This window comes from Lycorma delicatula, chromosome 6 (genome assembly GCF_047948215.1).
Source record: "Lycorma delicatula isolate Av1 chromosome 6, ASM4794821v1, whole genome shotgun sequence".
NCBI classification, from domain to species: Eukaryota; Metazoa; Arthropoda; class Insecta; order Hemiptera; family Fulgoridae; genus Lycorma; species Lycorma delicatula.
The window spans coordinates 165,656,678-165,681,350 of record NC_134460.1 but is presented as its reverse complement, the minus strand read 5'-3'; the positions used below and the strand labels follow the sequence as shown (position 1 = coordinate 165,681,350).

The window sequence follows — 24,673 nt, the reverse complement described above, 5'->3', positions numbered from 1 at the left end:
GAAAATTAAAAAATAACATTCTACGAGTCGGAGCGTGGAATGTTAGAAGCTTAAAAAAGGTTGGTAAGCTAGAAAATTTAAAAAGGGAAATGGGTAGGACAAATTTGGATATAGTAGGAATTAGTGAGGTTCGGTGGGAAGAGGAAGGCGACTTTTGGTCAGGTGATTTTAGAGTAATTAACTCAGCGTCAAATAATGGGCAGGCAGGAGTAGGTTTCGTGATGAACAAGAAGATAGGGAGGAGAGTGGAGTATTTCAAAACGCATAGCGATAGAATCATTGTAATAAGGATAAAATCAAAACCTAAACCGACAACGATTGTTAACGTCTATATGCCTGCAAGCGCCCATGATGATGATGAGGTAGAGTGTGTATACGAAGAGATTGATGAAGCAATTAAACACGTAAAAGGAGATGAAAATTTAATAATAGTTGGAGATTGGAATGCAAGCATTGGAAAAGGCAAGGAAGGAAATATAGTGGGTGAATACGGGCTGGGCAAAAGGAATGAAAGAGGAGACCGACTTATAGAATTTTGCACGAAGTATAATTTAGTAATTGCCAACACCCGATTTAAAAATCATAATAGAAGAATATACACTTGGAAAAAGCCAGGCGATACTGGAAGGTATCAGATAGATTATATCATGGTTAAGCAAAGATTTAGAAATCAACTCGTTGACTGCAAAACTTACCCTGGAGCAGACATTGATAGCGACCATAATTTGGTGATTATGAAATGTAGATTGGGGTTTAAAAACCTGAAGAAAAGGTGTCAGATGAATCGGTGGAATTTAGAGAAGCTTGAGGAAGAGGAGGTAAAGAAGATTTTTGAGGAGGACATCGCAAGAGGTCTGAGTAAAAAAGATAAGGTAGAAAATGTAGAAGAAGAATGGGAGAATGTTAAAAAGGAAATTCTTAAATCAGCAGAAGCAAACTTAGGCGGAATAAAGAGAACTGGTAGAAAACCTTGGGTTTCAGACGATATATTGCAGCTGATGGATGAACGTAGAAAATATAAGAATGCTAGTGATGAAGAAAGTAAAAGGAACTATCGGCAATTAAGAAATGCTATAAACAGGAAGTGCAAACTGGTGAAAGAAGAGTGGATAAAAGAAAAGTGTTCAGAAGTGGAAAGAGAAATGAACATTGGTAAAATAGACGGAGCATACAGGAAAGTTAAGGAAAATGTTGGGGTACATAAATTAAAATCTAATAATGTGTTAAACAAAGATGGTACACCAATATATAATACGAAAGGTAAAGTCGATAGATGGGTAGAATATATTGAAGAGTTATACGGAGGAAATGAATTAGAAAATGGTGTTATAGAGGAAGAAGAGGAAGTTGAGGAGGATGAAATGGGAGAAACAATACTGAGATCTGAATTTAAGAGAGCATTAAAAGATTTAAATGGCAGAAAGGCTCCTGGGATAGACGGAATACCTGTAGAATTACTGCGCAGTGCAGGTGAGGAAGCGATTGATAGATTATACAAACTGGTGTGTAATATTTATGAAAATGGGGAATTTCCATCAGACTTCAAAAAAAGTGTTATAGTTATGATACCAAAGAAAGCAGGGGCAGATAAATGTGAAGAATACAGAACAATTAGTTTAACTAGTCACGCATCAAAAATCTTAACTAGAATTTTATACAGAAGAATTGAGAGGAGAGTGGAAGAAGTGTTAGGAGAAGACCAATTTGGTTTCAGGAAAAGTATAGGGACAAGGGAAGCAATTTTAGGCCTCAGATTAATAGTAGAAGGAAGATTAAAGAAAAACAAACCAACATAGTTGGCGTTTATAGACCTAGAAAAGGCTTTCGATAACGTAGATTGGAATAAAATGTTCAGCATTTTAAAAAAATTAGGGTTCAAATACAGAGATAGAAGAACAATTGCTAACATGTACAGGAACCAAACAGCAAAAATAACAATTGAAGAACATAAGAAAGAAGCCCTAATAAAAAAGGGAGTCCGACAAGGATGTTCCCTATCTCCGTTACTTTTTAATCTTTACATGGAACTAGCAGTTAATGATGTTAAAGAACAATTTAGATTCGGAGTAACAGTACAAGGTGAAAAGATAAAGATGCTACGATTTGCTGATGATATAGTAATTCTAGCCGAGAGTAAAAAGGATTTAGAAGAAACAATGAACGGCATAGATGAAGTCCTACGCAAGAACTATCGCATGAAAATAAACAAGAACAATACAAAAGTAATGAAATGTAGTAGAAATAACAAAGATGGACCGCTGAATGTGAAAATAGGAGGAGAAAAGATAATGGAGGTAGAAGAATTTTGTTATTTGGGAAGTAAAATTACTAAAGATGGACGAAGCAGGAGCGATATAAAATGCCGAATAGCACAAGCTAAACGAGCCTTCAGTAAGAAATATAATTTGTTTACATCAAAAATTAATTTAAATGTCAGGAAATGATTTTTGAAAGTGTATGTTTGGAGTGTCGCTTTATATGGAAGTGAAACTTGGACGATCGGAGTATCTGAGAAGAAAAGATTAGAAGCTTTTGAAATGTGGTGCTGTAGGAGAATGTTAAAAATCAGATGGGTGGATAAAGTGACAAATGAAGAGGTATTGCGGCAAATAGATGAAGAAAGAAGCATTTGGAAAAATATAGTTAAAAGAAGAGACAGACTTATAGGCCACATACTAAGGCATCCTGGAATAGTCGCTTTAATATTGGAAGGACAGGTAGAAGGGAAAAATTGTGTAGGCAGGCCACGTTTGGAGTATGTAAAACAAATTGTTGGGGATGTAGGATGTAGAGGGTATACTGAAATGAAACGACTAGCACTAGATAGGGAATCTTGGAGAGCTGCATCAAACCAGTCAAATGACTGAAGACAAAAAAAAAAAAAAATAATAATTTAAAATATTTTAAATAATCATGGTGACCAAAGTTTTATTAATCCTGATTTTACAGAACTATCTTATAAAATCGTTTTTTTCAATTTCTTAGTTTAATTAACAAAGAATAAATGTAACAAATAAATAAATAATTATTATTAAAAAAATGTCTTGCGTACCAAATTCAACAAGTTCACAAAGGCTTGTGTCATCAACTTTAAGTAAAGCTAATTCATGCTGTGTTTCTTCAAGAATTTTTCTAGCTTCAGAATGTTTATTTTGATGAAATAAAACGATACCTTGAAGTAAATGTAATCTCATTAGAAGTGCTGACTCATTTCTTAAAAAAAAAAAAAAAAAAAAAAATATTTAAATAAATATAATTACAAATAGCATGAGAAAATGTTAAAAGATTTTCCAGCAGATAAATTTAATCAGCTAGGAAATTTTGACAGGTGAATGAAACCGTTCTGAAAATTTTAATTACAAAATATAAAAATGGGTAAATACATCTTAATAAATGATTAAAAAATGTAGTTTGCTTAAAAACTGCTATAGGTCTTGTTAAATTTTACATTAGGAAAAAGATATTATATTTTTCCCTTTACGTCATTAATACAAATTCCATAAACAATTTAAATTCCCTGTACACTATTTTTGCAGAAAAATTACACAATGATGTAACAGGGATGATAAAATTTCATGATTATGTTTCTTAGTTGATTATAAAACTAAACAAAATTAGTGAAACTAAATAAGGTTTTTATTTTAAAGGTGAATAAATATATAGTTAGAATCTTGCAATTTTATGTTCCATGCTAACTGTCTACTTAAATAAAAATAATATTTTCAAAACTTATAAATATTTATAAATAACAGGATAACCCCAGTAAAAAAATGTTGATTCATATTTTATAATTATGATAATGTACTACTATGCCAGTTTTGAGATTGAATTGTATCAAATATCAGCTCCCTGGCAAATCATTAAGTTACAATAACTAATATAAGTGTAAGTTAAATGAGAATAAAAGAAAATATACAAAAAAAAAAAAAAATACCCCGTAAATCATAAACTTAATAGAAATTTTTCCCAGTATATAAATTCTTGCTTCAAAAAAGTTTTATAAGGATAAAACCATAGTATGTAGTGAAGTTAAAATAGGATTTGCAAAATAAAAAAAAAAAAATAATTTTAACCATCTTTTTTTTCCAATCTGATTCAAAACTGAATAAAAAAGTAAGATGCTAATAAACAGCAGAATTAATAATGCATGTAGTGAATTGAAGAGATTTAGCTGCAGAATGAAAATGAATAAAAGTTAAAATTAAAATGTTAAAGTTAAAGTTAAAATTAGAGTACAAATGAGGTTGTCAATTTTAACTGATTGTGAAAAATCCAATCAATGCCAAAAATAATTTTACAGTATGCAACATTATAACCACTGTTAGTACGGACACTGAATATAAATTAACCGATGACTTTTGATTAGTTACTTTCGCTATATTTATAGTTTTTTTCCAGTTATTTTACTGTAATATTTGCAATAAATATTCAATGAAATTAATAACTGCAAAGTATGATGTTCAAAGTGTACCTGCTAGGCAATAACTTGGTAAGTAATGTCCCTAATCAACACTCTTCCAATGATTATACTGACTATCATTTAATGTAGGTGCTGATTTTAAAACAGAATGATTTATGAAAAATTATAAATGCTGTTTTGCCTAACAGCAAGAACAACAAAAGTTACTGCTGGAATATTCTGTAAAAATTGGAAAAAATACATAGATGAATTATGAAAAGGTTAAGTAGAAATAGAATACTACTTTGTTTTTGCTTGACCAATGAAGTAAGCATTTACAAATTCAACACTGCTGTGCGTAATCCTGAAACTAACCAATTAGTAAAAAAAAAAAGATTCTGATGTATGCATGAGTTATCAGAATACACTAATAAAGTTTACTCTGATGGGAAAAAAGCAGTTTGTTCAGTGGTCATGCAATAAACCTAATTGCTGAAGTAATTATGACGAAAAAGTCTCCTAAAAAGATGAAAGTGAACAAATCTGACAATAGTCTGTATTCTAAAATGCAGAATAATTAGTCTTACTCTTTATTTTATTTAATTTTGACAAAATACATCTCTATTTACGACAAGTGACTGGTAAACCAATGTTGTAAAAAAAATATGGGGGAAACTTTATTAAAATTTACAAATAAAAAATTACTTTTAACATTTTATCATAAATGACACTACTTTAAGGGAAGAATTAAAAAAAGTTCTGTTATTTTCATAGACTATCCTAGAATTGTTTTTTCTCTAAAACAAAAGAGAAATTAACAAAATAAAAGAAAAAAAACATAATATTTTTTTAAAAAAATTATGACAAAATTTTTCAGGTATATTTTATTCTGCCATGGATTTAAGAGAACTTAAAAGAGTTTGGCCAAAACATTCAATGATCTGAAGAATGTGGGTTTCAAAATAGTTGGCCTCCATCCTAAAAATAATAGTTATAACTGGTTATCTATCCTTCATATGGGCAAAATTTTACTTTGCTCGGTTTTTAGTGTTACCCAACAAACACCAATAGATATGACCACACTTCATTTCTAATTTCTTAATTGATTTTATTTTTTTTTTGTTTTTTAGTCAAGTAACTGTAAGCAGATGCAGCCAGTTGTGTTACACATACAATAACAGTGGCTGTGTTGGTTAAATCACCACATCGTACACAATCGCACCTCTTAAAAACTCGAAATTCTAAAAAACCTGAAAGTGATTTTTAGATATTTATCTTAAGAGTATTTGCAAGACCCAGTCTAGTGAATATCTTGTTTAGTATAGTTGGAAATGAGAAAAATTTGCAAGAATTGTCAAAACTTTTTTCACTTTTCGTTACTACTTCAAGATTGAATTTTGTAAAATCTAGAATTGGATTTTAGATATTTACATAAAATTTACACACAAAAAATCTGGTTGATTTCTTCATTTGTTACCAAGAAAGTACAATAAAAAAAAAGGCTCTTCAAAAATAAATTTTAAATCCATTTTAACCCTTTAACATGGAGATTAAAAAATCTAAAAATTAGCTTTAAAACATTCACATGAAGATTAGACACACTAAAAATCAAGTTGTTATCATTTGTTACTGAAAATTAAAAAAAAAAATTGTAAATTTCATTGATACTCCATTTCAACCCTTTAAACTTGGAATTTAAAAAAATCAATATACAAATTTTCATTAATTTATCTTCAGTAGTTTTTACTAGGTGTTAATGAATCAGCCAGTTAGGACAAGTTGCTTTATAGTTACAGAAGATATAAATATTCAATATTTATACAAATATTTACTACAAAAATATTGGTATGTTTATAAAAACACAGGTTATTTAAAAAAAAACAAAATTTTATTTGATGATCCAGGTCAATTGTTGAATCAGAATCTCTTAGAAAAAAAAACATTTTATTTCAAAATTTAACCGATTATATTTGGCATTTAAATCACCTCTTTGGTGGACATACTTTTTATGATTAAATTAATGATAAGCCTCAGAAATATTTTTTCTCTACAGAATAATTTAAAACATTAATATAAGCAGGTTTAAAAAAATCCTAAGTTTTTAAAGCTAAATCAAATAAATATTAAAAACAAGAGGGCTGACTACCAGAAAAATTAACATTTCTAAACTGTTTTTGAAAAAAATTACCAAGAGGAAAATGCAGACAATCTATAAAAAAAGATAAGTGCACTTTTTAACTGCTTAATAATCATCATCAATAATAAAGTTTTCAGAAACTATTGCACTGACACAACTTATACATTACTTCCTTTCACACGTCACTACAATTATAGATAAGGAGTTTCCTTAGGAAATCCTGAGTATGTTTCATGCTTCTAAACTTTAATTTCTGAGTAAAAAACATATATATATGCTGCCTATTGTCATCTTTAAGAAGTATACATTTCTTGCTAGAGGGTATTTGATATCACTCCTCAAACCCTTATTTTATAATTTATTTTTTATTTCCTTGTACGAAGTAAAGGAAGTATTGTGATTGCAAAAAATTTCAGTTTTCAGAATTCAACAAAAATATCCATTTTGATCATCCCTGAATCCATTTTGACTAGTTTTGGCATGATGTCTGTACATACATATGTATTTCGCATAACCCAAAAATGATTAGCTGTATGATGTTGAAATTTTGGATTTAGGTCTGTAGTAACATCTAGTTGTGCACCCCTCCCCTTTTGATTGCAATTGACTGAAAGTGTCCAAAAAAGCCCAAAATCCCAAAAAAAATTGGATTTTGGGGTTATTTCCATTGGTTCCAGAGTTATAGTCAAATTAAATTTTAATTAATGAAATATTTGGATCTTAAAAGGGGAAGGCACATCAGTTTGAATCAGACTTCATCTCCAATTTTTTAACTTTTTATTTTAATTTAAATATATTGATTTATTAATAATTATTAATATCTGATCGTAAAAAAAAATATAATAAATAATAATTCAATAATAACAATAAAAAAAAGAGAAGTTATTAATGAAATAAAATTTTATGCATTTTTCATTTAAAAAAATGTATATATGTAATTTAGTAGGCATACAAGGAAGTCATGTGGTGTCTAGATCAAATTTTTTTCAGTCGGATATGTACAAAGATATCTCTCAACCCTATTCCAGTGACTTCCATTTCCAATCTGGGAGTTACACAATAATTGTACTCGGCGACTATAATACAATTTGGATGAGGCTGGGTTTCCTTCATCTACTTAAGTATACCTTTATGAAATAATCATTGAATAGATAGAATGATCTACCTTGTTCTAGTATTAAACTAATCAACTTACCAGAACTTCCTTTTAAAGCTACAACTCTTTCCAAGTTAGGTCCATAACTATATTTGAATTTTGATTCGCATATTTTCAATCTTTCTTCAGCGTCTGGTAACTGGGTAACATTTTTCAAACAAAGATAACACCATGCAATATCCAAATTAAGTAATGCATAATTATCAACAGAATTCAGCAGCTGAGAATTACAAGAACTGTAAAATAAATATACATAATTATAAACAGTTTATTTTTGTTTTTTATATAACATTTAATAAACAATAAATATTTATATAATATTCTGTCCATTTACTATATTTACTAGAATATTACTACTAATTATTATTTAGTTAATAAATGACAACCAACCTAAATTCCTTAACTGCTTCGAGTAGAAATATGAGTGCAAGAGCAAATTCATCCTTTTTAAGAGCAGCTTTTCCTTTTTCATGTAGTGCCATTGCTGATAACAAAGCTTTTTTCTCTTTATGTGGAAGAACAAGAGTTTTACCAACCTGGTCAGTTATCTGTTACAAATTAATAAAAACAATAAAGAAAATTTTTATTTATTATTAAATTTTATAATACTTTTATTAACAACCTATTACTTTATATAAATACAATTTACTATGGAGAGTACAGTAGTTCTTTCATTTAGTAATAGAAATAAAATTAGAATTACATCTTTTATAACAGAATGGAACATGAAGTTCTCCCAGGACTTTCATAACCTATTCTATTATATAAATAAAAATGTAAATGTTACTTTGTTCAAAATTTTCAATCTCCGAAAGTTCTTCACCGATTGCTTTGAAATTTTGACACACTGCATTCGAATATGTGCGTGTTTTTATATACCTAAGATGTCACACCTGAGACAGGTAAAAACATACTTTTTTTGAAAAACATTGCTATCTGTTAGATGTAAAAGCAATACACACGATACCTACTATATTTTACGATTTAGACTAAAAAACTACTGGAACAATTTATGGGTGGGGAAAAGTGAGAAAGGCAAAAATTGGAAACAGGAAAAATTGAAAAAGATAAAAGAAAAAAAGGGGAAAATTGAAAAGGAAAAAATGGGAAAAGAAAACAGAAAGGGGAAGGGAGACAAAAGAAAAGGGGAAAGGAAAACAAGGAGAATATAAATGGGGGAAGGAATGGGCAGAAAAGAGGGGAAATGGGAGAAAGTGAAAGGGAATATGGTAAAAATGAAAATAGGTAAAATGGAAAATGGGAAAAGGAAAGGGAAAAAGGGGAAGGTTATATTTTGTGAAGTTCTGTAATGTTCATTTTGTTTTATTGTTTTAATGTTCATGTTTTATCAGACTTTCAATTGTGTACATTTAATCTATATATACGAGGTGCGACAATAAAGTAATGAGAATGATGTGAAAAAAATGTTGCTTACTGTTTTAGTCATGTTTAGTGTTGTCTCCTTCAAAGTAGTTTCCTTCTGATTGCACATACTTATTCCAGCGCTTCTCCCATTGATGGTAACATTTGTGGAACTCATCTTCTGTAATATCCTCCAAGACCCTCATCACAGCTTTTTGGACATCTTGTGTTGTTTGAAAATGGTGTCCCTTGACCGCCATTTTGACTCTTAGAAATAGAAAAAAGTCGCACAGAGCGATATCTGGTGAATAAGGTGGCGTGGTAGTACTGAAATTAGTTTTGAGGTTAAAAACTGCTGTACTGACAGAGCAGTATGGGATGGCGCATTATCGTGATGCAGAATCCAATTATCAGCAATGTTGGCACGGACACGAAGAACTCGTTTACGAAGTCTTTCTAAAATTTATTTGTAGAAATATCGGTTAACTGTTTGTTCAGGAGGCACCCGCTCTTTATGAACAATTCCCTTGGAATCGAAGAAGCACACAAGCATGCGTTTCACTTTTAACTTTGAAATGCGAGCTTTTTTTGGTCTGGGTGATCCCTTTGAGCACCATCGCAAACTTTGGCGTTTTGTTTCTGGATCGTATTGAAAAACCCAACAATCATCACCAGTGATAACACGGCTCAACAAATCTGAATTGATTTCCGTTTGCTCTAACAGATCGGCTGCCACATTTTTCCGTGTTTCTCGCTGTTGTTGTATGACTTTTTGGGGACCATTTTTGCACAAATCTTTCTCATACCAAGATCTTCAGTTAATATTAGACGAACCGTTTCTCGATTGATGTTGAGTTCTTCTGCGATCATTTTCACGGATAATCTTCGATCAGATCGTACGATTTCACGCACCCTGGTCAAGTTGACATCTGTCCGTGAAGTTGATGGTCGTCCACTGCGGTCTTCATCTTCAACATTCGTTCTGCCTTCACTAAAAATTTTATGCCACCGAAAAACTTGAGCTCTTGACATAACCTCCTCTCCAAAAGCCTTCTGAAGCTTATCATAAGTTGTCGTCGTGTTTTCACTCGATTTAACGCAAAAAGAAATGGCATACCGTTGCGCAATATTTTGCGGTTTCATTTCTGTGACGAGAGACACAAACACGTGTTCATTTATTACAGCACAACTCACGACTGAGCAGTTGCATCAATGTGCCGCTTGGACTAGAAGTAGCTTATAGACCAAGGTCAAAGATCAGTCTCATTACTTTATTGTCGCACCTCGTATATATTCAGTTATACCCTGATAAAATGAGGTCATACTGAGATTTTTAAGATGTTAATTAAGTGGCAGAATTAGTGATTTCTTATCGGTTTTTGACTGGAAAAATTGAATAAAATAGGTCCTAGAAGAGTAATAGTAGAAACTACTGCACTGTATATGCAGTAGTTTTTGAGAAATCTACGGTGAATACCAATAAATTGGGGTAAAACCCTGTTTTTTATACTTGGCGTATAACTTTTTTAAATGGATAATAAACACATAAAACTTTTAAGAAAAACTTGTAGAGAATTTCATTCTGAATAAAATATTGTAAAATAAGTTGAATAAAACAAAAAAAAGGTAGAAAAATTCAAATTTTATTTAGAAATAGTACACTAGACCAATGTGGATTATACATACAAGTTTACAGTAAATGTTCAAAAATAAAACACACCATTTTCAACACGATTCCTGGCACGCTTTTGTATCGATTTTTAGTTGTTCAGGACTGCGCTTAAGTTGTTCAGTGGCATCCATAATGTGGACAATTAATTCCTCACGAGAACGTATTTTTGTTTTGTATATAATATTTTTCATCCATTCCCAGACACAAAAATCTAAAGGTGTCAGATCAGGTGATCTTGGCGACTAGGAACATGGACTTCAATGACAATTCAATTTCTCAGGGAAATGATGATTTAGGTGAGTGGAAATGGCAGAAGAGAAGTGAAGTGGCTCAGCGCTAGAGAAACATCTTGTCGACGCCATTTAGACCGTCCGGCCCCCCCCGGTGGTGCCTATGCCTTCTGCATCGGCGTATTTTTTTCGGAAGACCGAGAATTCGGCCGAAACGAAAATTGACGTAATCGAGTATATGTCAGCCAGAATCGATAGTATTCGACCGGGAGGGACGCCATTTAGATCGTACGGCCGCCCCGGTGATGCCTATGCCCTCTGCATCGGCGTATTTATTTCGGAAGACCGAGAATTCGGCCGAAACGAAAATTGACGTAATCGAGTATATGTCAGCCAGGATCGAAGCTATTCGACCGGGACCGACGCCATATCGACCGTCCGGCTCCCCCGGTGATGCCTATGCCCTCTGTATCGGCGTATTTTTTTTCGGAAAACCGAGAATTCGGCCGAAACGAAAATTGACGTAATCGAGTATATGTCAGCCAGGATCGAAGCTATTCGACCGGGACCGACGCCATATCGACCGTCCGGCCCCCCCAGTGATGCCTATGCCCTCTGCATCGGCGTATTTTTTTCGGAAGACCGAGAATTCGGCCGAAACGAAAATTGAAGTAATCGAGTATATGTCAGCCAGGATCGAAGCTATTCGACCGGGACCGAAGCCATATCGACCGTCCGGCCCCCCCAGTGATGCCTATGCCCTCTGTATCGGCGTATTTTTTTCGGAAAACCGAGACTTCGGCCGAAACGAAAATTGACGTAATCGAGTATATGTCAGCCAGGATCGAAGCTATTCGACCGGGACCGACGCCATATCGACCGTCCGGCCCCCCCAGTGATGCCTATGCCCTCTGTATCGGCGTATTTTTTTCGGAAAACCGATAATTCGGCCGAAACGAAAATTGACGTAATCGAGTATATGTCAGCCAGGATCGAAGCTATTCGACCGGGACCGACGCCATATCGACCGTCCGGCCCCCCCAGTGATGCCTATGCCCTCTGCATCGGCGTATTTTTTTCGGAAGACCGAGAATTCGGCCGAAACGAAAATTGAAGTAATCGAGTATATGTCAGCCAGGATCGAAGCTATTCGACCGGGACCGAAGCCATATCGACCGTCCGGCCCCCCCAGTGATGCCTATGCCCTCTGTATCGGCGTTTTTTTTTCGGAAAACCGAGAATTCGGCCGAAACGAAAATTGAAGTAATCGAGTATATGTCAGCCAGGATCGAAGCTATTCGACCGGGACCGACGCCATATCGACCGTCCGGCCCCCCCAGTGATGCCTATGCCCTCTGCATCGGCGTATTTTTTTCGGAAAAACAAGAATTCGGTCGAAACGAAAATTGACGTAAACAAGTATATGTCAGCCAGGATCGAAGCTATTCGACCGGGACCGACGCCATTTAGACCGTACGGCCGCCCCGGTGATGCCTATGCCCTCTGCATTGGCGTATTTTTTTCGGAAGACCGAGAATTCGGCCGAAACGAAAATTGAAGTAATCGAGTATATGTCAGCCAGGATCGAAGCTATTCGACCGGGACCGAAGCCATATCGACCGTCCGGCCCCCCCAGTGATGCCTATGCCCTCTGCATCGGCGTATTTTTTTCGGAAGACCGAGAATTCGGCCGAAACGAAAATTGAAGTAATCGAGTATATGTCAGCCAGGATCGAAGCTATTCGACCGGGACCGACGCCATATCGACCGTCCGGCCCCCCCAGTGATGCCTATGCCCTCTGCATCGGCGTATTTTTTTCGGAAGACCGAGAATTCGGCCGAAACGAAAAATGAAGTAATCGAGTATATGTCAGCCAGGATCGTAGCTATTCGACCTGGACCGACGCCATATCGACCGTCCGGCCCCCCCCAGTGATGCCTATGCCCTCTGCATCGGCGTATTTTTTTCGGAAGACCGAGAATTCGGCCGAAACGAAAATTGAAGTAATCGAGTATATGTCAGCCAGGATCGAAGCTATTCGACCGGGACCGACGCCATTTAGACCGTACGGCCGCCCCGGTGATGCCTATGCCCTCTGCATCGGCGTATTGTTTTCGGAAAACCAAGAATTCGGCCGAAACAAAAAATGACGTAAACAAGTATATGTCAGCCAGCATCGAAGCTATTCGACCGGGACCGACGCCATTTAGACCGTACGGCCGCCCCGGTGATGCCTATGTCCTCTGTATCGGCGTATTTTTTTCGGAAAACCAAGAATTCGGCCGAAACAAAAAATGACGTAAACAAGTATATGTCAGCCAGCATCGAAGCTATTCGACCGGGACCGACGCCATTTAGACCGTACGGCCCCCCCCCCCCCCCCCGGTGATGCCTATGCCCTCTGTATCGGCGTATTTTTTTCGGAAAACCGAGAATTCGGCCGAAACGAAAATTGACGTAATCGAGTATATGTCAGCCAGGATCGAAGCTATTCGACCGGGACCGACGCTATTTAGACCGTACGGCCGCCCCGGTGATGCCTATGCCCTCTGCATCGGCGTATTTTTTTCGGAAGACCGAGAATTCGGCCGAAACGAAAATTGAAGTAATCGAGTATATGTCAGCCAGGATCGAAGCTATTCGACCGGGACCGAAGCCATATCGACCGTCCGGCCCCCCCAGTGATGCCTATGCCCTCTGCATCGGCGTATTTTTTTCGGAAGACCGAGAATTCGGCCGAAACGAAAATTGAAGTAATCGAGTATATGTCAGCCAGGATCGAAGCTATTCGACCGGGACCGACGCCATATCGACCGTCCGGCCCCCTCAGTGATGCCTATGCCCTGTGCATCGGCGTATTTTTTTCGGAAGACCGAGAATTCGGCCGAAACGAAAATTGAAGTAATCGAGTATATGTCAGCCAGGATCGAAGCTATTCGACCGGGACCGAAGCCATATCGACCGTCCGGCCCCCCCAGTAATGCCTATGCCCTCTGTATCGGCGTATTTTTTCGGAAAACCGAGAATTCTGCCGACACGAAAATTGACGTAATCGAGTATATGTCAGCCAGGATCGAAGCTATTCGACCGGGACCGACGCCATATCGACCGTCCGGCCCCCCCCAGTGATGCCTATGCCCTCTACATCGGCGTATTTTTTTCGGAAGACCGAGAATTCGGCCGAAACGAAAATTGAAGTAATCGAGTATATGTCAGCCAGGATCGAAGCTATTCGACCGGGACCGAAGCCATATCGACCGTCCGGCCCCCCCAGTGATGCCTATGCCCTCTGTATCGGCGTATTTTTTTCGGAAAACCGAGAATTCGGCCGAAACGAAAATTGACGTAATCGAGTATATGTCAGCCAGGATCGAAGCTATTTGACCGGGACCGACGCCATATCGACCGTCCGGCCCCCCCAGTGATGCCTATGCCCTCTGCATCGGCGTATTTTTTTCGGAAGACCGAGAATTCGGCCGAAACCAAAATTGAAGTAATCGAGTATATGTCAGCCAGGATCGAAGCTATTCGACCGGGACCGAAGCCATATCGACCGTCCGGCCCCCCCAGTGATGCCTATGCCCTCTGTATCGGCGTATTTTTTTCGGAAAACCGAGAATTCGGCCGAAACGAAAATTGAAGTAATCGAGTATATGTCAGCCAGGATCGAAGCTATTCGACCGGGACCGAAGCCATATCGACCGTCCGGCCCCCCCAGTGATGCCTATGCCCTCTGTATCGGCGTATTTTTTTCGGAAAACCGAGAATTCGGCCGAAACGAAAATTGAAGTAATCGAGTATATGTCAGCCAGGATCGAAGCTATTCGACCGGGACCGACGCCATATCGACCGTCCGGCCCCCCCAGTGATGCCTATGCCCTCTGCATCGGCGTATTTTTTTCGGAAGACCGAGAATTCGGCCGGAACGAAAATTGAAGTAATCGAGTATATGTCAGCCAGGATCGAAGCTATTCGACCGGGACCGACGCCATATCGACCGTCCGGCCCCCCCAGTGATGCCTATGCCCTCTGCATCGGCGTATTTTTTTCGGAAGACCGAGAATTCGGCCGAAACGAAAATTGAAGTAATCGAGTATATGTCAGCCAGGATCGAAGCTATTCGACCGGGACCGACGCCATTTAGACCGTACGGCCGCCCCGGTGATGCCTATGCCCTCTGTATCGGCGTATTTTTTTCGGAAAACCGAGAATTCGGCCGAAACGAAAATTGAAGTAATCGAGTATATGTCAGCCAGGATCGAAGCTATTCGACCGGGACCGAAGCCATATCGACCGTCCGGCCCCCCCAGTGATGCCTATGCCCTGTGCATCGGCGTATTTTTTTCGGAAGACCGAGAATTCGGCCGAAACGAAAATTGAAGTAATCGAGTATATGTCAGCCAGGATCGAAGCTATTCGACCGGGACCGAAGCCATATCGACCGTCCGGCCCCCCCAGTGATGCCTATGTCCTCTGTATCTGCGTATTTTTTTCGGAAGACCGAGAATTCGGCCGAAACGAAAATTGAAGTAATCGAGTATATGTCAGCCAGGATCGAAGCTATTCGACCGGGACCGACGCCATATCGACCGTCCGGCCCCCTCAGTGATGCCTATGCCCTGTGCATCGGCGTATTTTTTTCGGAAGACCGAGAATTCGGCCGAAACGAAAATTGAAGTAATCGAGTATATGTCAGCCAGGATCGAAGCTATTCGACCGGGACCGAAGCCATATCGACCGTCCGGCCCCCCCAGTAATGCCTATGCCCTCTGTATCGGCGTATTTTTTCGGAAAACCGAGAATTCTGCCGACACGAAAATTGACGTAATCGAGTATATGTCAGCCAGGATCGAAGCTATTCGACCGGGACCGACGCCATATCGACCGTCCGGCCCCCCCCAGTGATGCCTATGCCCTCTACATCGGCGTATTTTTTTCGGAAGACCGAGAATTCGGCCGAAACGAAAATTGAAGTAATCGAGTATATGTCAGCCAGGATCGAAGCTATTCGACCGGGACCGAAGCCATATCGACCGTCCGGCCCCCCCAGTGATGCCTATGCCCTCTGTATCGGCGTATTTTTTTCGGAAAACCGAGAATTCGGCCGAAACGAAAATTGACGTAATCGAGTATATGTCAGCCAGGATCGAAGCTATTTGACCGGGACCGACGCCATATCGACCGTCCGGCCCCCCCAGTGATGCCTATGCCCTCTGCATCGGCGTATTTTTTTCGGAAGACCGAGAATTCGGCCGAAACCAAAATTGAAGTAATCGAGTATATGTCAGCCAGGATCGAAGCTATTCGACCGGGACCGAAGCCATATCGACCGTCCGGCCCCCCCAGTGATGCCTATGCCCTCTGTATCGGCGTATTTTTTTCGGAAAACCGAGAATTCGGCCGAAACGAAAATTGAAGTAATCGAGTATATGTCAGCCAGGATCGAAGCTATTCGACCGGGACCGAAGCCATATCGACCGTCCGGCCCCCCCAGTGATGCCTATGCCCTCTGTATCGGCGTATTTTTTTCGGAAAACCGAGAATTCGGCCGAAACGAAAATTGAAGTAATCGAGTATATGTCAGCCAGGATCGAAGCTATTCGACAGGGACCGACGCCATATCGACCGTCCGGCCCCCCCAGTGATGCCTATGCCCTCTGCATCGGCGTATTTTTTTCGGAAGACCGAGAATTCGGCCGGAACGAAAATTGAAGTAATCGAGTATATGTCAGCCAGGATCGAAGCTATTCGACCGGGACCGACGCCATATCGACCGTCCGGCCCCCCCAGTGATGCCTATGCCCTCTGCATCGGCGTATTTTTTTCGGAAGACCGAGAATTCGGCCGAAACGAAAATTGAAGTAATCGAGTATATGTCAGCCAGGATCGAAGCTATTCGACCGGGACCGACGCCATTTAGACCGTACGGCCGCCCCGGTGATGCCTATGCCCTCTGTATCGGCGTATTTTTTTCGGAAAACCGAGAATTCGGCCGAAACGAAAATTGAAGTAATCGAGTATATGTCAGCCAGGATCGAAGCTATTCGACCGGGACCGAAGCCATATCGACCGTCCGGCCCCCCCAGTGATGCCTATGCCCTGTGCATCGGCGTATTTTTTTCGGAAGACCGAGAATTCGGCCGAAACGAAAATTGAAGTAATCGAGTATATGTCAGCCAGGATCGAAGCTATTCGACCGGGACCGAAGCCATATCGACCGTCCGGCCCCCCCAGTGATGCCTATGTCCTCTGTATCTGCGTATTTTTTTCGGAAAACCGAGAATTCGGCCGAAACGAAAATTGACGTAATCGAGTATATGTCAGCCAGGATCGAAGCTATTCGACCGGGACCGACGCCATATCGACCGTCCGGCCCCCCCAGTGATGCCTATGCCCTCTGCATCGGCGTATTTTTTTCGGAAGACCGAGAATTCGGCCGAAACGAAAATTGAAGTAATCGAGTATATGTCAGCCAGGATCGAAGCTATTCGACCGGGACCGAAGCCATATCGACCGTCCGGCCCCCCCAGTGATGCCTATGCCCTCTGTATCGGCGTATTTTTTTCGGAAAACCGAGAATTCGGCCGAAACGAAAATTGACGTAATCGAGTATATGTCAGCCAGGATCGAAGCTATTCGACCGGGACCGACGCCATATCGACCGTCCGGCCCCCCCAGTGATGCCTATGCCCTGTGCATCGGCGTATTTTTTTCGGAAGACCGAGAATTCGGCCGAAACGAAAATTGAAGTAATCGAGTATATGTCAGCCAGGATCGAAGCTATTCGACCGGGACCGAAGCCATATCGACCGTCCGGCCCCCCCAGTGATGCCTATGTCCTCTGTATCGGCGTATTTTTTTCGGAAAACCGAGAATTCGGCCGAAACGAAAATTGAAGTAATCAAGTATATGTCAGCCAGGATCGAAGCTATTCGACCGGGACCGAAGCCATATCGACCGTCCGGCCCCCCCAGTGATGCCTATGCCCTCTACATCGGCGTATTTTTTTCGGAAAACCGAGAATTCGGCCGAAACGAAAATTGACGTAATCGAGTATATGTCAGCCAGGATCGAAGCTATTCGACCGGGACCGACGCCATATCGACCGTCCGGCCCCCCCAGTGATGCCTATGCCCTGTGCATCGGCGTATTTTTTTCGGAAGACCGAGAATTCGGCCGAAACGAAAATTGAAGTAATCGAGTATATGTCAGCCAGGATCGAAGCTATTCGACCGGGACCGAAGCCATATCGACCGTCCGGCCCCCCCAGTGATGCCTATGTCCTCTGTATCGGCGTATTTTTTTCGGAAAACCGAGAATTCGGCCGAAACGAAAATTGACGTAATCGAGTATATGTCAGCCAGGATCGAAGCTATTCGACCGGGACCGACGCCATATCGACCGTCCGGCCCCCCCAGTGATGCCTATGCCCTCTGCATCGGCGTATTTTTTTCGGAAGACCGAGAATTCGGCCGAAACGAAAATTGAAGTAATCGAGTATATGTCAGCCAGGATCGAAGCTATTCGACCGGGACCGAAGCCATATCGACCGTCCGGCCCCCCCCAGTGATGCCTATGCCCTCTGTATCGGCGTATTTTTTTCGGAAAACCGAGAATTCGGCCGAAACGAAAATTGACGTAATCGAGTATATGTCAGCCAGGATCGAAGCTATTCGACCGGGACCGACGCCATATCGACCGTCCGGCCCCCCCAGTGATGCCTATGCCCTGTGCATCGGCGTATTTTTTTCGGAAGACCGAGAATTCGGCCGAAACGAAAATTGAAGTAATCGAGTATATGTCAGCCAGGATCGAAGCTATTCGACCGGGACCGACGCCATATCGACCGTCCGGCCCCCCCAGTGATGCCTATGTCCTCTGTATCGGCGTATTTTTTTCGGAAAACCGAGAATTCGGCCGAAACGAAAATTGAAGTAATCGAGTATATGTCAGCCAGGATCGAAGCTATTCGACCGGGACCGAAGCCATATCGACCGTCCGGCCCCCCCAGTGATGCCTATGCCCTCTGTATCGGCGTATTTTTTTCGCAAAACCGAGAATTCGGCCGAAACGAAAATTGACGTAATCGAGTATATGTCAGCCAGGATCGAAGCTATTCGACCGGGACCGACGCCATATCGACCGTCCGGCCCCCCCAGTGATGCCTATGCCCTCTGCATCGGCGTATTTTTTTCGGAAGACCGAGAATTCGGCCGAAACGAAAATTGAAGTAATCGAGTATATGTCAGCCAGGATCGAAGCTATTCGACCGGGACCGAAGCCATATCGACCGTCCGGCCCCCCCAGTGATGCCTATGCCCTCTGCATCGGCGTATTTTTTTCGGAAGACCGAGAATTCGGCCGAAACGAAAATTGAAGTAATCGAGTATATGTCAGCCAGGATCGAAGCTATTCGACCGGGACCGAAGCCATATTGACCGTCCGGCCCCCCTTAGTGATGCCTATGCCCTCTGTATCGGCGTATTTTTTTCGGAAGACCGAGAATTCGACCGAAACGAAAATTGAAGTAATCGAGTATATGTCAGCCAGGATCGAAGCTATTCGACCGGGACCGACGCCATATCGACCGTCCGGCCCCTTCAGTGATGCCTATGCCCTCTGCATCGGCGTATTTTTTTCGGAAGACCGAGAATTCGGCCGAAACGAAAATTGAAGTAATCGAGTATATGTCAGCCAGGATCGAAGCTATTCGACCGGGACCGAAGCCATATCGACCGTCCGGCCCCCCCAGTGATGCCTATGCCCTCTGTATCGGCGTATTTTTTTCGGAAAACCGAGAATTCGGCCGAAACGAAAATTGACGTAATCGAGTATATGTCAGCCAGGATCGAAGCTATTCGTCCGGGACCGACGCCATATCGACCGTCCGGCCCCCCCAGTGATGCCTATGCCCTGTGCATCGGCGTATTTTTTTCGGAAGACCGAGAATTCGGCCGAAACGAAAATTGAAGTAATCGAGTATATGTCAGCCAGGATCGAAGCTATTCGACCGGGACCGACGCCATATCGACCGTCCGGCCCCCCCAGTGATGCCTATGTCCTCTGTATCGGCGTATTTTTTTCGGAAAACCGAGAATTCGGCCGAAACGAAAATTGACGTAATCGAGTATATGTCAGCCAGGATCGAAGCTATTCGACCGGGACCGACGCCATATCGACCGTCCGGCCCCCCCAGTGATGCCTATGCCCTCTGCATCGGCGTATTTTTTTCGTAAGACCGAGAATTCGGCCGAAACGAAAATTGAAGTAATCGAGTATATGTCAGCCAGGATCGAAGCTATTCGACCGGGACCGAAGCCATATCGACCGTCCGGCCCCCCCAGTGATGCCTATGCCCTCTGTATCGGCGTATTTTTTTCGCAAAACCGAGAATTCGGCCGAAACGAAAATTGACGTAATCGAGTATATGTCAGCCAGGATCGATGCTATTCGACCGGGACCGACGCCATATCGACCGTCCGGCCCCCCCAGTGATGCCTATGCCCTCTGCATCGGCGTATTTTTTTCGGAAGACCGAGAATTCGGCCGAAACGAAAATTGAAGTAATCGAGTATATGTCAGCCAGGATCGAAGCTATTCGACCGGGACCGAAGCCATATCGACCGTCCGGCCCCCCTTAGTGATGCCTATGCCCTCTGTATCGGCGTATTTTTTTCGGAAGACCGAGAATTCGGCCGAAACGAAAATTGAAGTAATCGAGTATATGTCAGCCAGGATCGAAGCTATTCGACCGGGACCGACGCCATATCGACCGTCCGGCCCCCCCAGTGATGCCTATGCCCTCTGCATCGGCGTATTTTTTTCGGAAGACCGAGAATTCGGCCGAAACGAAAATTGAAGTAATCGAGTATATGTCAGCCAGGATCGAAGCTATTCGACCGGGACCGACGCCATATCGACCGTCCGGCCCCCCCAGTGATGCCTATCCCCTCTGCATCGGCGTATTTTTTTCGGAAGACCGAGAATTCGGCCGAAACGAAAATTGAAGTAATCGAGTATATGTCAGCCAGGATCGAAGCTATTCGACCGGGACCGACGCCATATCGACCGTCCGGCCCCCCCAGTGATGCCTATGCCCTCTGCATCGGCGTATTTTTTTCGGAAGACCGAGAATTCGGCCGAAACGAAAATTGAAGTAATCGAGTATATGTCAGCCAGGATCGAAGCTATTCGACCGGGACCGACGCCATATCGACCGTCCTCCCCCCCAGTGATGCCTATGCCCTCTGCATCGGCGTATTTTTTTCGGAAGACCGAGAATTCGGCCGAATCGAAAATTGAAGTAATCGAGTGTATGTCAGCCAGGATCGAAGCTATTCGACCGGGACCGACGCCATATCGACCGTCCGGCCCCCCCAGTGATGCCTATGCCCTCTGCATCGGCGTATTTTTTTCGGAAGACCGAGAATTCGGCCGAAACGAAAATTGAAGTAATCTAGTATATGTCAGCCAGGATCGAAGCTATTCGACCGGGACCGACGCCATATCGACCGTCCGGCCCCCCCAGTGATGCCTATGCCCTCTGTGTCGGCGTATTTTTTTCGGAAAACCGAGAATTCGGCCGAAACGAAAATTGAAGTAATCGAGTATATGTCAGCCAGGATCGAAGCTATTCGACCGGGACCGACGCCATATCGACCGTCCGGCCCCCCCAGTGATGCCTATGCCCTCTGCATCGGCGTATTTTTTTCGGAAGACCGAGAATTCGGCCGAAACGAAAATTGAAGTAATCGAGTATATGTCAGCCAGGATCGAAGCTATTCGACCGGGACCGACGCCATATCGACCGTCCGCCCCCCCCCCCCCCAGTGATGCCTATGCCCTCTGCATCGGCGTATTTTTTTCGGAAGACCGAGAATTTGGCCGAAACGAAAATTGAAGTAATCGAGTATATGTCAGCCAGGATCGAAGCTATTCGACCGGGACCGACGCCATTTAGACCGTACGGCCGCCCCGGTGATGGTGATGGTGATGGTGATAAAAAATTTTTTTTTTTATCTCCGGGACCGGAGATAAATTTTTTTTAACTCCTGTTGATGGTTACAAAAAAGACCGAAAGATCTCGAAGATTTAACACTTATTTGCCGGTAAGGTGGATATACAGCTTGTTAATTACATTTAATTAAAATATATTTATCGTTTTATTAAAATATAATATTTCTTCGTTTATTTAATTTAATTGTTATAACGAAACCGCGTGCCCATAGCGTATTTAATTCGCGCGGATATGGCGGTACCAACTAATATAATTTCACGACTTACAACAAATTTAGCTTGTACGGTCGGCGTAGCCGTGAGGCTTTACGCACCAGACACCGTATCAACCGGGCGATCGAGTTCGCCCGGCCAGAACAAGTAAATTTTTAAATATATTCAATTACAAAACTTTAAATCTTATTCGTTTATTTAATTCTGCCGCTCACCTATGGCGTCAGAACATAGCGTACGACTACAATAACATTTTTTGAGGTAAGATGCGATTTCCCAAATCGTTTTAATTTTTTAATCGTAAACAAACGCTCTTAAGAAAAATGTGACCGTAATTAGGCGATATCTCGAAATACTGAGGGTGATCTTTCTCTATAGCCCCACCTCTTTGACGTTTTCAAAAAACGGTCAAAATCGGTCCAGTAGTTCTGTAAATATAAGGTTATTTAGCGGCCGACACCTAACACATGTACATCAACATCCGTAAAAATTTCTATTCGGTTTTTCGGGTTCCTTAGGTGTCATAACGTTCAGATCCGGTGAAAACCGCATATGCCGAAATTAGAACGTTTACAATGCTTTTCATTCTAAAGCTATCTAGACGGGAAAGTTAAAATATGCGATAAATAAAATTTTTTTTTTCGATTTCTGCGGCAAAATTTTTAAAATATGGCATATATTTTACAAATACTTGCGCTCACGTAAGTACTGAAATTATTATAAAGCGGTGTCATTATGTTTACAAAATTTTGAAAAATGAACCCTCAACCCCCCGCCCCCACACACCCACTCCACATCGGAGGTGTTGATCCAAAACTTCTACCAATAAATTCTCTAACATACGAATCTCTATACAAAATTTCATCAAACTCTATTTATCCATTCAAAAATTATTAAGCTTCCGACACGCCAACAGACGCACTTATATACGTATGAACATTACCCCCCTCCCCCCAACAGTTAATTAGGTTTTCTGGGGTTCCTGGGTGATGAAACGTAAAGAAATGTGAAATAACCCATACCACATTTTTTGACTTATTACCATAATTTCTTTCTTCACCATAGCTTTAGAGCAGTGGTCTCGAAAGTGGTGTACGCGTACTCAGTTCCGGGGGGTATGCAAAGTAATAGTTGGGGATACAACAAATAAGTAGTATAAATAATTTGATTTTTGACTATATACACACGTGGACGCGCGCGCGCACACACACACACACATAAACACGCGCAACATACACATCATGAAATACAGACAAAAAAGTGTACATCTTACTGTTACAATAAAAAAAACCTTTAAATATTAACAAACAAAAAAAAAAGTAGAAGAGTTGAAATTATGAAATATATATATATATATATATATATATATATATATATATATATATATCAATAAACGTACCTTATTTAACTACACGTACTTCGTTGTATATCCAGCGATGACTAACTAGACCGAGTCGGCTGTTTGTTACATTCGTTCCCTTCCGCGTACAATCGGTCATCTTCGTTCTTAACTATACAACTGTTGACTCATCTTGTTAGCCGAGTTCCAGATGTACATAACAAATTGTTTTTATTACTTTATTTCAAGAGAAGGAAAATAAAATTATATTTTTAAATTAATAAATCTTTTTTTCAAGAGGTCAAATAATTATTAAATTATTCAATAAAAATTAATTTTTGTAATATATTTAACTAAAAATTATTTATTTATTTATTATTATTATTATTATTTTGGAAAACAATTTTCATTTACCATATAAATAATATCTGTATCTGTAAAACATTGACTGTACCTAATCGATTGATTCATCATTAACGCCCAGTAAAAACTACTAAAGATAAATTATTGAAAATTTTAATTAATGCACGTTCTTCTTAGGAAGAGCACACTAAGAAATAATTTTTTGAAATTCAGAGTGTTTATGTTTCAAATGTAATAACAATGAAATTTACTTTTTTATAATTTCTTGGTAATAAATTAAGGTATCAACTTGATTTTTGATTCGTCTAATTTTCATATGAATATCTAAAAGCTAACATCTAGATTTTTCGAAATTACAAGTTTAAAGAGTTAAAATTGATTTTGAATTTTTTTTCAAAAACGGCTGTTATTTTTTTTTTTAACTTTTTGGTAAGAGATGAAGATATCAACTTGAGTTTTGGAGTGCTTAATTTTCATGTACATATCTAAAAAAAAAGAAACAATTTCTAGATTTTTCAAAATTATTACACTTAACACTTATTACAAATTTTCCCCATTCCCGACTATACTAAACACGATATTCACTAGATTGGAGCTTGCAAATACTGTTCAGATAAATATCTAAAAACCATTTTCGGGTTTTTGAAAATTTTTGAAGGGTGAGACGATATATAACGCAACGGTTCAACCAACGTAGTTCTCGTAGGTTCAACGTAGTAATATAATTTCTTAGACGGAACCTCTTTCTGAGGTCCTCATATATTGTACGCTCTTCTATTAGATGC

At 40.4% G+C, this 24,673-nt stretch overlaps 1 protein-coding gene across 1 annotated transcript in view; it reads right to left on the bottom strand.

The window, feature by feature from the left end:
* Positions 1 to 23,875, bottom strand: part of LOC142326973 (NEDD8 ultimate buster 1-like) — a 62,884-nt gene extending 39,009 nt beyond the window's left edge. The window contains exons 1-5 of the mRNA XM_075369706.1: positions 23,586 to 23,875; positions 8,083 to 8,240; positions 7,732 to 7,928; positions 4,531 to 4,552; positions 3,053 to 3,213 (exon numbers count right to left, since the gene is read on the bottom strand). Coding sequence (XP_075225821.1) covers positions 3,053 to 3,213; positions 4,531 to 4,552; positions 7,732 to 7,928; positions 8,083 to 8,174 — 472 coding nt within the window. The 5' untranslated portion in view covers positions 8,175 to 8,240; positions 23,586 to 23,875. The remainder of the gene's footprint in view (positions 1 to 3,052; positions 3,214 to 4,530; positions 4,553 to 7,731; positions 7,929 to 8,082; positions 8,241 to 23,585) is intronic.
* Positions 23,876 to 24,673: the final 798 nt, after the last annotated feature.